This window comes from Electrophorus electricus, chromosome 22, assembly GCF_013358815.1.
Source record: "Electrophorus electricus isolate fEleEle1 chromosome 22, fEleEle1.pri, whole genome shotgun sequence".
Lineage (NCBI taxonomy): Eukaryota > Metazoa > Chordata > Actinopteri > Gymnotiformes > Gymnotidae > Electrophorus > Electrophorus electricus.
In genome coordinates, this window is record NC_049556.1 from 6034856 (window position 1) to 6049117 (window position 14262).

At 36.8% G+C, this 14262-nt stretch overlaps 1 protein-coding gene across 1 annotated transcript in view; it reads left to right on the plus strand.

Moving 5' to 3' along the window:
• The window catches only part of LOC113568903 (protein NLRC3-like), a 35848-nt gene extending 23485 nt beyond the window's left edge, over window positions 1-12363 (plus strand). Inside the window, exons 14-24 of the mRNA XM_035521624.1 lie at window positions 108-284; window positions 614-784; window positions 1935-2111; window positions 3329-3511; window positions 5080-5250; window positions 5969-6127; window positions 6551-6712; window positions 8515-8691; window positions 9044-9214; window positions 9492-9653; window positions 10048-12363. Coding sequence (XP_035377517.1) covers window positions 108-284; window positions 614-784; window positions 1935-2111; window positions 3329-3511; window positions 5080-5250; window positions 5969-6127; window positions 6551-6712; window positions 8515-8691; window positions 9044-9214; window positions 9492-9653; window positions 10048-10399 — 2062 coding nt within the window. The 3' untranslated portion in view covers window positions 10400-12363. The remainder of the gene's footprint in view (window positions 1-107; window positions 285-613; window positions 785-1934; window positions 2112-3328; window positions 3512-5079; window positions 5251-5968; window positions 6128-6550; window positions 6713-8514; window positions 8692-9043; window positions 9215-9491; window positions 9654-10047) is intronic.
• The last annotated feature ends 1899 nt before the right edge of the window (window positions 12364-14262 follow it).

Below are 14262 nucleotides of genomic sequence, written 5' to 3' on the forward strand. Positions count from 1 at the left end.
CAGAAATTAAAAAGAAATCTATTGTAAATATTATCAGCTATCACTGAATTCATCTCACAGTAAAAACATCTGAATGTTCTCTAGCAAGCTTTCTTTTTTACTTCCAGACTTTGCAACTGTCACATTACAGAGGAAGGATATAAAGCTCTGGCTTCAGCTCTTGAGTCAAACCCCTCATCACACCTGACAGAGTTGCATCTCAGAGGGAATTACCCTGGAAAGTCAGGAGTGAAACTGCTCAAAGGTTTACTAGCAGATCCCAACCATAAACTGAAGAAACTCATGTGAGACAAAATACAAAGATCAATTTATTCAGTTTTTTAATTTACATTTATTATGAGTTAGGGTTTGCATCTCTTTACTCACTTGTCCCCAGCTTTGGATCTAATAAGGTTAGCTGTTTAAATGAAACTTGCTTAAGTAATTACATGGAAAATGTATGTTAGTAAAATACTTTTCTGCTCTTTTATAAGTACACAGTGTATATCATAGAAGATTATGTGCTTCTACAGCATCACTAATGTATATTTAAAAAATTATTCTCATTTGTCAGTAATGTATTTTCTCCCATTTAAAGTGTTTTTAACTGAGAATGTGTTTTCCTCCTGTATAGGTTGTTGAATCCTGATGCAGAGGAATCCTGTTCTTTTCTGGCTCAGGTCCTAGATACAGATCCCTTACTGCTGACAGAAATGAATCTGAGTGAGAAAATACAAGGAAACTCAGATGTGAGGAAACTCTGTACTTTCCTGCAAGATTCACACTGCGGACTGCAAAAACTTAAGTTAGTAGTTTTGTTTGTTTTTACTAAGGATTTTATTTCTCTTTGCTTAAACCTAAAAGAGTATGTTGCTCTACATTGCACATTTACATTTCCTGGTCATATCTGATCATTTAATTATAATATTCATTTTCTTGTTTGTTTTAATATGGACATTGTTTTTTATCATTATAGCCATGAGAAACAACTCTGGTAGGCTGTTTAACTTAATAAATAGCAATATGTAGATGTTGAACAGACACATAGGGATAGCTAGTGTATATTATAAAACCATATTTAATATTATAATATTTGTAGCATCCTTTGGAATCCAAAATGAAAGTATTGACTGGTGCTCAATAGGTCTCTTTTATTCTTTGTTCATCAGTGGTTCCAACAATGTACAAGCACAGATAAGGCACCATTTGGCCCTTTAGTGTCTTTCAAGACCATGAAAACTACAATCAAGATATACGAACACAGTTTTCGCATCTTTCACAAATTCATAATACCAAAGTGAATAAATATCAACAACAAATCTATGACAAAACATTACATGAATTAATAAACAAATTATAGATAACAGTTCACAACAACTCACCAAGGAATGCAAAGTATGATGCACAATAGTCCCTTCCTCAGTCACATTAAAATAAGCCACAAGTTAACTCAAATAATGAATTTGTGAAAATGTGGTAGAGCAACCATTGTAGACCAAAGCTATGTGCAAAAGATTCAAACCTGCAAGCTAATTTAAGTTCTTTTCTCCATGTAAAAAAAACGATGGTATCACACAAGGGACAAATTTCAACAACACGGTTCAACAGCATTGCCAAAATCATAATTCACACCATCATTTCAAAACAAATATACAATTTGCAAATTAAGTTGCATGCATATAAACCAACCCACACTAAACAAGACAAATACAAACCAACCCATACTAACCAGACAAATACAAAATCCCTTTATAATATTATTAAGCATTATCTGATAACTAACTCAATTGTATAATTATATAATCTGATAACTAACTCAAATTCAAATTCACTACATTATTTTTTATACTAATGTATTACCATAGCAAACATTTGATAAACCTGTGCCATGTTCAAAATCTGTTGTATTCTCAGCCAATCTGTGGTCTTCTCATCCATTTTTCTCCTTCATCCAGTCTTTCAGATTGTTCTGTAACAGAGGACGGATATAAAGCACTGGCTTCAGCATTGGAATCAAAACCCTCATGTCAGCTGACAGAGCTGGATCTCAGAGGGAATGACCCTGGAAAATCTGGCGTGAAGATGCTTACTAATCTACAAAATGATCCAAACTATAAACTGGAAAAACTGAGGTAAAACAAAAGACAAAGATCAGTTTACTCAATAATTATAATTTACTCTGAACATTTCCTTCATTGTGCAATCCCCATGTTTTATTTATTTACTTAATCTGATTTTTAGCTAATGTTTCCTTCAGTGAATTAGGAGGTTGAGTAAAGCAGTGATGTTTTACAATCAATAATGTCATCGAATAAATAAATACAGGACAGGATCAATACACAAAGAACAGTGCATTTATTTTTTACCAGTACACAGTACTGGGAATATGTAATATGGGTTGTGCATAGGAGTCAGTGACATGCTATACTGAACATAGCAGTAACGGGTAGCAGCCAGAACAGTTCAGAGTACACTGCTGATTTAATACAGTTCTCTAGCAGCTAGTAGGAATAATGTGCAAGAGCGCAAAAGGAGTGCATATATGTGTGTGAAGTTTGATTTCAGCAACTAGTCCGATACAAAAACAATGCGTGTGTGTGCGTGCATGACTGTGTTTAAGCATGTGTGTATGTGTGTGTGTGTATAGAAGTGTCCATTTGTTTGGAATTGTAATTAGCGAGAGTTCAGGAGTCTGATGGCTTCTTGGAAGAAGCTGTTGCACAGTCTGGAGGTGCGGGACTGGATGCTGCGGTACTTTCTTCCAGATGGCAAAAGGGTGAACAGTTTATGCGAGGGTGTGTGGGGTCTCCCACAATGCTGGTGGCTTGACAGATGCAACGTGTTGTGTAGAACTGTAATGCTTCTGGCCTTAGTGCCACAGGGCAGGACGTTCAGACTTCCTCGACAGTGCAGAGCATTTATTAACATTATACATATATGACAAAGGTGGCACTCACATACAACATTTACAATGAACATGACTATACAATTAACATTAAATGGAGAACACATACACTTTAACACAGGACTATACAAACTAATGTTAAAGCTACAAAAATCTGAACACACACATAGCAACAATGACCAACACCGGTGCATACACTGACAGGGGTTTAAATAGACAGACAAACATACAACAGTAAACCCTGTGCAGGTGTGTGCAATCCCGGAGGGCGTGGTTACAATGCACACGTGTGAATCCTCCTGCATGCGGCGAGCCATACCACGTGACTCATGGGGGGAGGAGCATTCCGTGACACCAACACAATATATTTCTGTTATATTTGTATGGTAGTAGACTTGAGGTAAAAAGTGTTAACATTAAAATAATGTTCTTCCCTCTCTGCAGGCTGTTGAAGAGCCCTACTGCAGAGGAAGCCTGGGCTACTATTGTTTCGTCTACAGGGGACAACCCTTTACTACAGACTGAACTGAAACTGAGCAAGAATACAGCAGGACCTTCAGGGGATTTCAGAGTAAAGCAGCTCTGTGCTTTACTGCAGGACTCACACTGCAAACTGGAGACACTTCAGTAAGTAATCTGGTTCATTTTAATATCTTATACTTGTAACTGTAGAAAGTAAACCTCAGAATATTGGCCAATATATATTGAATCTACCCAACACTCAGACTGAATCATCAATTAAAATATAACAGTTTTCATAAACATGATGCTGGATAAAGAATTCTGACGAGTTAAATGATTCTCTGTGTTTGTGTTAAAATATTCTCTCTATTTGTGTTAAATTATTCTCTTATTCTCTGTATTTGAATGGTGGTGTTTTTTAATGTAATCTATTGGTGTCAATGACTCTCATGGAAAAACCACTTGTATGAACAGATTTATTCTTAAAGTGTTTGCATGAGAAGTTTGAGAAGGACTTGCTGAATTCACCATTTTTTTGTATTCAAGATTTTCTCTTTGTACAAACAATTTATAAATAGACAATTTATAAGCAATTCTTCATATATAACCTATATGAACTAATAGGTTATACTTCACTACCTTGCAGAAATCTAAGTTTGAATATGTAAATGTACATACATGTAGATGTATGTAAATGTAGATGTCTGAAAACAGGAAAATTGCTCTCTTTACACATAAAGTATCTTTATAAATGGAGCTTCCTGTAATGGGGCAACAATCCCAGGAGGAAGGGAAGAATGCTTGTCATAAACTTGCCATGGTTGTAAAGTCTCTGGTGGGAAACCACCAGGAGTAGGTCTAATTGCGGGTAGAGGAGTACCAAAATAAAGATAATATTCACATGTCTAAACATAACATTAATAAGATGTTGCCGGCTTTTTGTACAACATATTGAATGTACCAGACATATTTTGATTGGTTCTTGAAAATGCACTGCATGATTCCATGGACATGACCCGTTTAACTTAAGCAGAGCAGTGGGAGCTTTGGATGTAGCATGTTAACACCTGCTGCCTGTTCATTTACATCATTCATGATGTTATTTAGTATCCTCCTGTCTCAGCTGCCAGGGCTTCTCCCACCACCCACTGATGTCCCCTCCTCCACCCTAGCCAACTACTTCTCAGTTGCCCTTAATGGACACTCTCTTGCAGGATGGGTCTCGGACACAGGACCTCTAGAAAGTTGGACTAGACGTTGCTTATTTTTATTTATTTTTCAATTAAAATTGTTATTATTGTAGTGACCAGTGTCGGCCACAGGAGGATGAGTCTTGGATCCTCTCAAGGTTTCTTTCTCATGCTCTAGGGAGTTTTTCCTTGCCACTGTCACCCTTGGCTTGCTCACTGGGGGCCTGGACATTTGTAATGTTGCTTTGTGACAACATCTGTTGTAAAAAGCACTATATAAATGCATTTTGATTTGATTTGATTTGATTTGATTTAAAGCACAATAGACATAAAAATGACCAGAAATTTTATATCTTTTTTTATTATATGAAAATAAATTATGCTTTTACAAATGATTAATTGCTTTCTGAAGGTTTGTCTGCTTCCATTGAGAACATCATATGCTTGTCTTCACTTTGTTTTAACTAATATATGAGATTTTGAGAGCATGTGAAAGCTGCTCACAGTCACACATTTATGTTATGTCTGCCGTCTTTTTTTTAGGATCAGTAATGATGATCTAACAGAGGAAAGTTGTTCAGCTTTAGCTGCAGTTCTCAGTTCGAAATCCTGCTGTCTGAAACACCTGGACCTGAGCAACAACAGTCTGCAGGATTCTGGAGTGAAACAGCTCTGTAATGGACTGAAGAACTGTAATGGACTGGAGATTTTGAGGTAATATCTGCTATTATGTGCACTTCTCCCATAATCTAGATCTGATAGAAAATCTAAATAATACCTTATAGTAAGTGAATAAAATGAAATAAAATTAAAGCTCTTTCAATCCATACAGGATGTTTTAGGACAGACTGGAAAAATAGATGTGAGATACTTTTATGAACTGCCAAAAGTATTTTTGAAAAGGGTTATGTAGAGCAGAACTTCATAAGCTTAGTGTTGGCTTTGAGGTCAGGAGATGAATTGGTTGTAAGATGATGTGAAAACAGAAGAAAGGCATCATCCGTACTTTATTATTATCTGTTTACTCAAGTGTATTATATCAGTTATATTAATGCAGCAATACTAACATCAGCACTTATTGTGTTCAAGGATTAATGAAATAAAAAAGACTAAAAGAAGGATTTCCATAGTTACACACCAAATGTTATCAACACATGCATGTTGTTCTGTTTTTGGGAGGTATAATCTCAGTTTAGCTTTTGTTTCTAACATTTTACTCATTTAGTTATACATGAGCCAGACATGCCCCAAAAGGAGTAGATCCTATTTTTATTGTAATGCATTAATCCCCACCAGGGCCTTCAAAATTTGTAGATCTTTCTTATTTCAGAAAAATGTCAGTCTTTAGTAGTTTTCTACTTAGAGTGTTTATTTGTAGTTGTAATGCCATTTGGCCAACACTAACATTAACACATTTTTGTGCTCTCTAAAGATTAGCATACTGCAGTATATCTGAGGTTGGGTATAGTGCTCTGGCTTCAGTTCTGAAGTCATCACACCTGAAAGAGCTAGATCTCAGGGGGAATGACCCTGGAGACAAAGGAGTGAAGTTTGTCACTGATGCATCTGTGAATTGTGGGAGAACACTGAGGTAAGAATAAAATGAATTTATTCAGTAACGATCCAGATAATAGACATTATTATTTCTTTACCTTTGGGTTTGTTATTTATTTGATTGTGCTGAAATTATTTTATGCTGTCCTTAAACACATTCTACTCTATGTAACACTGTCCGGGATAATTAGTAGAAATGGGAACTATAGTGAGTGGGCTTTTGAATGAATAAGAAAGAATAGTAAGAAGAATAGTTAAAAACCCATTGTATAGGGTTGGCTGTAGACCTTCAGTTTTTAATTGCCTTAAAATTGTATTTTGAAACACTTGTTTCTTTGCTGCAACACTGTAGAGGATCTTTGTTAAAAAAGATTTACATAATAAGGTCTGTGGTTACACAGAGATGATACTCTTGAGCAGCACATTCCTTACAGATATTGTAATATTCTTCTCTCCATAGGTTGCTGAAAAGTCTTGATGCAGAAAAAGCCTATAATGCTCTAGGTAGAAACATCCTATTGCAGAAAGAGCTGGATCTGAGCAAGAAAAAGCCAAGTGCCCTTCCTGTGAAGCAGCTCTCTGCTCTACTGGAAGATTTACACTGTAGACTGCAGAAACTCACGTGAGTACTGTATTTCCATAGTATACTCATCATCTTAAACTGATTTTACAAACTAGCCTTGGTCAAAAGTGCATTATCTGTGTGGATATTTTCCAATAGACATCCTATTTATCCAACAACAAGGGTCTCTTATGGTACTTATTTATTAAGAATAAATATCAGTTTTTGAGTGGATGTAATCACACTTGTTATTTGTGCATTGGTGGTCATGTGTAAAGATGTCAGGCCTGTTTGAAGATACTGCATGAGTATAGGTGCAGCTCTTCACAGTGTCATGACTGTTAGCTTAATTAAAATTAGGTTTTTTATTAGTCTGAAATTGTGGCACAATGCATTGTGTGATGTGTAAACTTTAACTTGTTCCAGCACTAAACCTCATATTTTTAGCATTCAAGCTCATTTAAAATGATTTGATAGTACTTATTTGTCAAATTCTTGGTATTAGACACATTTTTATAGCATCTGATTATTTTCCTCATTATACAGCTATTAATTGGTTTTAGCGCAGCAGATAAAATGGCACAATTTTACGTTGACAAAATTTACAACTGTGAGCAAAAAAAAAGGTTTACTGACATGATGTTCTCAGTTATTTTTTGAATTATTAAAAAATATTCTAATTTTCTTGGCTAAATACTTAAATAATCACTTGCATTTTAGCTTGACAGAAAGTAGCGTGGTACACTGGCTAGTCCAATAGCAACTCTCTTAATTATATGATCAATTTCTATAAAGAATGACATTTTACCTTCCATAAACTAACATGTTTGTGGACAAGTTAGCAATGCTTTCATATGAAGTGGACCCATAGTTATTTTAACTGGAGTATCAGTGAAGAGTTACTGCCATCTGTAGCTAAATCCTTACAAAGAATATAACTCTTATATATATAATAAATTATATATATTCTGTCTTATATATAGAGCACCTTTCTCAGACTCAAGGATAGCTCAGACAGACATTAGCTTTTATAAACACTCACACACAGCATACTCTTTATCAGAATCCACAGCCCACTGGGGACTACACCAGGTACAGGGGAGGAGGTTAAGACCAGGACAGAGCACCAACCATCACATATATATATATATATATCTACACAATAGTCATATTCATACAGGATAATTTAGAATATCCCATCATGCTAACCTCTATATTTCGGACTGTGGGAAGAAACCAAAGACCCCAGAGAAAACCCACACAGACACAAGGAGAACATGGAACTCCACCCACAGAGGGACTCAAACCCAAGCCCCTATTGCTGAGAAACAAACATGCTGACCATCAAACTACCGTCTTAAACATAAACACTCACAGAGAATATAACTGAAATACTCATAGAGTATTAGACCCTGAACACTCACAGGGAATAACCAGAATACTCTCAGAGAATATCACCTCAGATGGCTTGCACAAATACATCAGAAATGCATCAGTTATCTCTTATATTGGTACCTGGTATAAAACAGTTATGTAAGCCAGGTACCAATATAAGATATACAAGCCATCTGTTCTTTGTTAGGGGTCACCATAAAACAGAATTCACTTTTTTCACTCTAAAACCAAGTAAGTGACAAATAAACAGTGTATAACATGTTAGATAATGTCAAATGCATGAATAATAAATGTTCTTTTGAAGTTTATCCTTTAAACATACATGTATACAATTAATGGCATACTTTTGCACAAATATATGAGGGGGAAGTAAGTAAAATAAATTAAAAATGAGCACACTTTGAACAACATAAACTTCAATAGTCAACTTTACGTGTTGATATTTTTCTGCTTTCATCTCTCTACAGGCTATATAATACTGGCAGTATTACAGAGGAAGACATTGCATGTTTGGCTTCAGCTCTGATGTTAAATCCCTCACATCTGAGAGTGCTGAATCTGAATGGGAATATCCTAGCCAAGTCAGCACTGAAAGGTCTTTGTGACTTAATCGAGAATCCTTGCTGTAAATTGGAGACACTGGAGTGAGTAATAACAGGATTAATATTTTATTTACTTAAGATTATTACCAATTAAATTAGAATTACACAATGTGTATGTAAATATATGTAGCTCAGTACTTAAGCTACTTGACTTGTAATTGGAAGCTTGCTGGTTCAAGCCCCAACACTGCCAAGTTGCCACTGTTTGGCCCCTGAGCAAGGCCCTTAACCCTCAAGATATACTCAGTCATAATTGTAAGTCACTTTGGATAAAAGTGTCAGCTAAATGTGAATATTCTTAAATTGTCTGTTTTGAATTAGTAGATTAGTCCATGAATACTTTAAAATCACTGTGACATTGACTAATTTTTATTAATTCTCTCCCTGTCTGCAGACTCAGTAACTGTTTAAAAGGGGAAGCTTGTGCAGATGTGGCTTCAGCTCTATGTGAAAACCCATCACACATCAGAGAATTGAATCTGAGTGAGAATAAACTAGATGACCTGGGCATGAATAAAATCTCTATCCTACTAGAGAATCAGAAGTGTAAACTAATGAAACTGATGTGAGTAAATGTCATATGATGGGACACTATGAACATTAATTATAGTATTAGTATAATATATATATTAGTATAATATATTCAGATGAGTGCTTTCACTTATTTTGACTGTATCACAATGACAAAATAGACAAAATGTTCAGGATTATATTTTAGCAGCTAACAGTGACATTACCATACCCCTATCAGTATCAAACCATACTTTTATCAATAGCAAAGTACAAGATGATAACAGATTGTTTGTAGCTTGATGAAAACAATTCCTTATTTGTATGTCCAGGCTTAAGCACTGTAGTATAGGAGAAACGAGCTGTGGTTCTCTGGCTAAAGCACTGACCTCAAACCACTCACACCTGAGAGAGCTCGATCTGAGAGGTAATGAGCTAGGCGAGTCAGTGAAAAAGCTCTGTGAGATCCTAAAGGATTCAAAATGCAACATCCAGTAAGTAAAGCTAACAGCACAATGGAGTAGAATAAACGGCTGGTATTTTCATTTTAATTCCAAATACACAGGAATAGTTAAAAACAAATATAAGATAATAGCAGTTATAAAGATATGCTTATGAGTCCTGTGTCCTGGTTTAAAAAATGTACTATTATAATGTATTCTGACACCCATTAAATCAGTTCTGCAAATATGCAATTACATGTTTAATAAACAGCTGGAATCTGTAGGATGCGGTAGTACGATTAAGCTCTAGAAATGTTCTTTTATTGATTCTAATCTTTGCAGTCACATCAGAAACTGCATGTGACAAACATGCAAAAATGTTTAAAAATTGTTAGGTAATGTGTAATCATTTATTTTCTCATGTTCTTTTTTTTTGCCCTTATAGGTTGGATTCTTCTTGGGTTGAAACAATATCAAAGTACTATATGTGGTTTAAGCATAAAATAATGAAAACATCTGAAAATACTTATGAAGACAAAGGCAAACACACAGCAGCAGAACAGGATGAGCAAAGCCAGTTCCTGTCAAAAAATGAAGAGGGTGTGGCTGGGCAGTCACATATGTCCAGTAAAGAGGGTGTAGCCAAAGAGTCAGATGTTTCCAGAGAGGGTCTCCCCGGGCTGGCTGAAAGATCTCACGGATATCCACATGATCCACCTGTACAGACTTCAGAAAGGGGTATGACTGGGCCCAGCAAGGCCAAAACAACAAATCAGCACACAAAAGCACAGCCTTGAAAGACACAAAAGTATTAAGAAAAAAGAAAAAACTATTAAATAATTTGATCTGTTCTTTGAGCAACATTGATTTATCATCACTGAAATTATACTGACAGAATTACACATAAGATCTTCTGCTTTAGTTGGTGGCAGTGTTGATGGAAGGATAGTGTGAACAATAGGAATAGGAGTAAGGATAGTGACCTAGAAAGACACAATTGCTCTCAGTACAACACAGATGGTTTATGGGACTTTGTCAGTTATAAACAACAAGGGAAGAAACATTAAAAAAAATATTAATATTAATATAAAATAATTGCAACCAAACAAATTTTGTTTTAAATCCATCACATGATTTCAACTTCAGCAAATAAAATGTAAATTTTATTATGTGACCAAACGTTTTGGTATCCAGGGCATGTAAGTAAAAGAGTGCCATGCTTTGGACCACATGGTAAATAGGTGCCATCATAAGATATCATGGCCATCATGATAAGTTCATTTTGCAATTGATTTTGTACTTAGATCCCTTCAAAAAATTCTGCATTTAGGTTAATATGTTTACTTATGTTTTAGCCATTTTAACAGTAGTAGTAAAAAGGCACAAGCTTTGACTAGATCACAGGTGTAATGACTATGAGAAGACAGGAACCAACTTTAATTTCAGTGACTAGAGTCTGGACCTCAGCCTTGCAAACCCATGCAGACATCCACTGTTGAAGTTGAGGTTCTTGCTCAGTTCTGTTCTTGACAGCATTAACAACATTCCAATGGATGAACATCTCAGTGTAGATGAGCAAATAATTATTTCCAAGAGTTGCCCGAAATTGTACAACCCAAGCAAACCCCATAAGTGTGGTTACTAGGTGGATATGCTCTGTGACTCCAAGGGCATTGCATATAGCTTTCTTACAGGCAAGATTCAGGCAATAAATGGAACACCTGACCTTGGTGCCAACAGCAGCATAGTCCTGAGAGTGGCATCCAGAGCAAAAAAGCGCAGGCCTTGAAACAGAAATGGCAAAGATCTAATGCCTTTTCACAATACATGCTAACCGAATGAAATGATTTCAAAGTAACAAGGATCTGAAGACAACAGGTCATTGAGCTTTTGATGAAAGAATAGCCACTTATGAGGGCAGGCAGCTCAATGCAAGCAAGTGGCAGAATAACCTCACATAATGCTGAGTACATTTGCATGGCACTGTCTAACTTGCACCGTGCAGAGATGAGACAGGACACGATTGAGGTCATAGATGTCCATTGTCCATCCTCTATTGTGATAAGATTCATTGATTGCCCTGTACCATAAAAAGATAGGTCTCAAAATGTTCTTTCATCTCATGGATATGCTTTGTGTAGACGCATGGCTTGTCTACCACAGAGACTCATGAATGTGTCCAAAAATGCAAAGAAGAACTGTGACATGGGTGGCACTGAGGAAGCAAGAGGCAAAGTTGAACTAACATGTTCTTTATTATCCATAATCCTTGAAGTAGTGATGACAAGTCTTGGTAGTCTCCAAGATCGGAGCAGCGTTACACCAACAGACGATCGTGGTTCTGTCCGCTAATGCACAGCGCTGTCCCTCCAAACCTGTAGGAATATAAATAGTGTGTAATGTTAATGAGCAGCAGGTTTCTCCTGTCAGAAGGCAGGTGATTGCAAGCGGGGAAGGCAAGTGGTACGGTCCTGGTCTGGAGGGGGCATGTCCCTCCTGGTAGGGGACCCGTCTACTGTGATAAGAACTTGATCTGCGTTTAAGACATTTGGCCTTTTGGCTAAAGTACTCATTACATTACAAAGTAATGTTGTTAATTTCATGTGTAAGGTGTTATTTTGTTATTGTGCATGTAGTAAAATTATTTCTGAATGGCATTACGACTTGGAACATCTTTATTCCTAATTTATAAATGATGTCCAGCCAAAATAAAGATCAAAGATCCAAATTCAGAAAATAAAATTAATTGTATGGAAGCCAATGTGTCTCTGTACTTACCATCATCCTTGCATGACTGGAAATATGAAAATACTGTAAAATATGTATTGTGCTATGGACAAAACCAAAATGCACCCCTTTTGTACTTGATGTAAAGCTGCAAAATAGCAGCACTATTTTGGTTCAGTAATGGGAACAAACAGGAATCCAGGAATGCAAATCTTTGAGAGTGACTATGGACTACATTACAAATCCTTGGTTGTAGTTTTGATACTCTTAGGATGCAATTCATTTGACTCACTTGAAATTGCAGCATTTATTGTGTAGATATCAGAAAACCTTCCTCTACTCATAGTACATACTTCATTTATGTTCAGTGGAGTCACATATCATAAAATGAGTGTCTCTTTACTTCTTTTCTTTCTGACCTAAATCATTGTACTTTTATTACATTTGTTTTTATATACTAGCATAAACTGTACAACATTAGAGCATAAAACAGAGAACATGAGAATGGTTATACACAGACCTGTTGTTAGTCATTTATGAGCTGTCATCCTGAGAGCTATGTATTTCTCATTAGTCCCCTGAGGACAAAGTGGACCTCTCACTCTGCCTACAGCAGCAATTTTCTGTATAGGTGTTGCAATGTCTTTGAAGAAACTTTTAAATTTACATTTATGTAAAAATGTAATTGGATGGTTAAATGATGTGTAATTCTGGATTCACACTAGATGGCTCAGTCTTCATGGGATTTAAGATCTACAACATGGAGTGACGTGCATGCCCGATGTACATGGAGAATATGATAAGTCAAGTGGGTCAGAATTTGCCATGGTTATGTTTAAAAATGGAGTCCAGAGTGCAGTATTTTTACATCTTGCAAGGCTCCACGAGACATTCTATAATGTCTGCCGGCTGCAGGCACTTATTAAATGCCACCGTTGCTCACAGGCAGAAATTCACAGAATTTCTGTATTCCATCCGTTAGGTTCTGAAGCCTCTTGCTCAGCCGCCTAGTGCAGCACAGTGCAACAGCCTCCCACTTCTGTCCAGTGCATATCACAAGACCAGAGTCAGGTGTTTATTTACAGCAAAGGGAAAGTATTTGTTGGGTTGAGGTGTCTGAGGAGGAGGGAAGTGGTGCAGTGTGTGTGTGTGTGTGTGTGAGTGTGTGTGTGTGTGTGTGTGTGTGTGAGTGTGTGAGTGTGTGTGTGTGTGTGAGTGTGTGTGTGTGTGTGTGTGTGTGTGTGTGTGTGTGTGTGAGTGTGTGAGTGTGTGTGTGTGTGTGAGTGTGTGAGTGTGTGAGTGTGTGTGTGTGTGTGTGTGTGTGTGAGTGTGTGTGTGTGTGTGAGTGTGTGTGTGTGAGTGTGTGTGTGTGTGTGTGTGTGTGTGTGTGTGTGTGTGTCTGTGTGTGTGTGTGTGTGTGTGTGTGTGTGTGTGTCTGTATGAGAAGGTTCAGAGGGGTGATGGAGCTGGTTGAGAGCAGCTGCTACCAGTTATCATAAGTCTAGAGAGATCTTACAGCGACAAGGAACATAGAAAACAAGAGTGTCAAAACATGAGATTAGAGGGGCATGGGCAGTCCATGCCTGAAATGAAGATGGTCTTCTTCATTCTAGACTAACAGAGTGATTTTAATTTAACAACAATAATTTTATTCTCACATTCTTCTTCCCCAAGAGGTTCAGTCTTCTAGCTATTATTCAATATCTGTAGCACGAACACGAGCTGACTTCACTACAAAACAAGGAAGCAGAAGCAGATGGAACACCAAGGAAGAGGAAGGGAAGAAATAGAAAATATACATCCAGGAGCAGCCAGCTGCCTAGATAAAACACTAAAGAGGACCACCCAATAATTAATCATACATCCAGGAGCAGTTAGCTGCCTAGATAAAACATAGCTCATAGCAGTGTTTCCCCAAAAGACCTGTGAACAT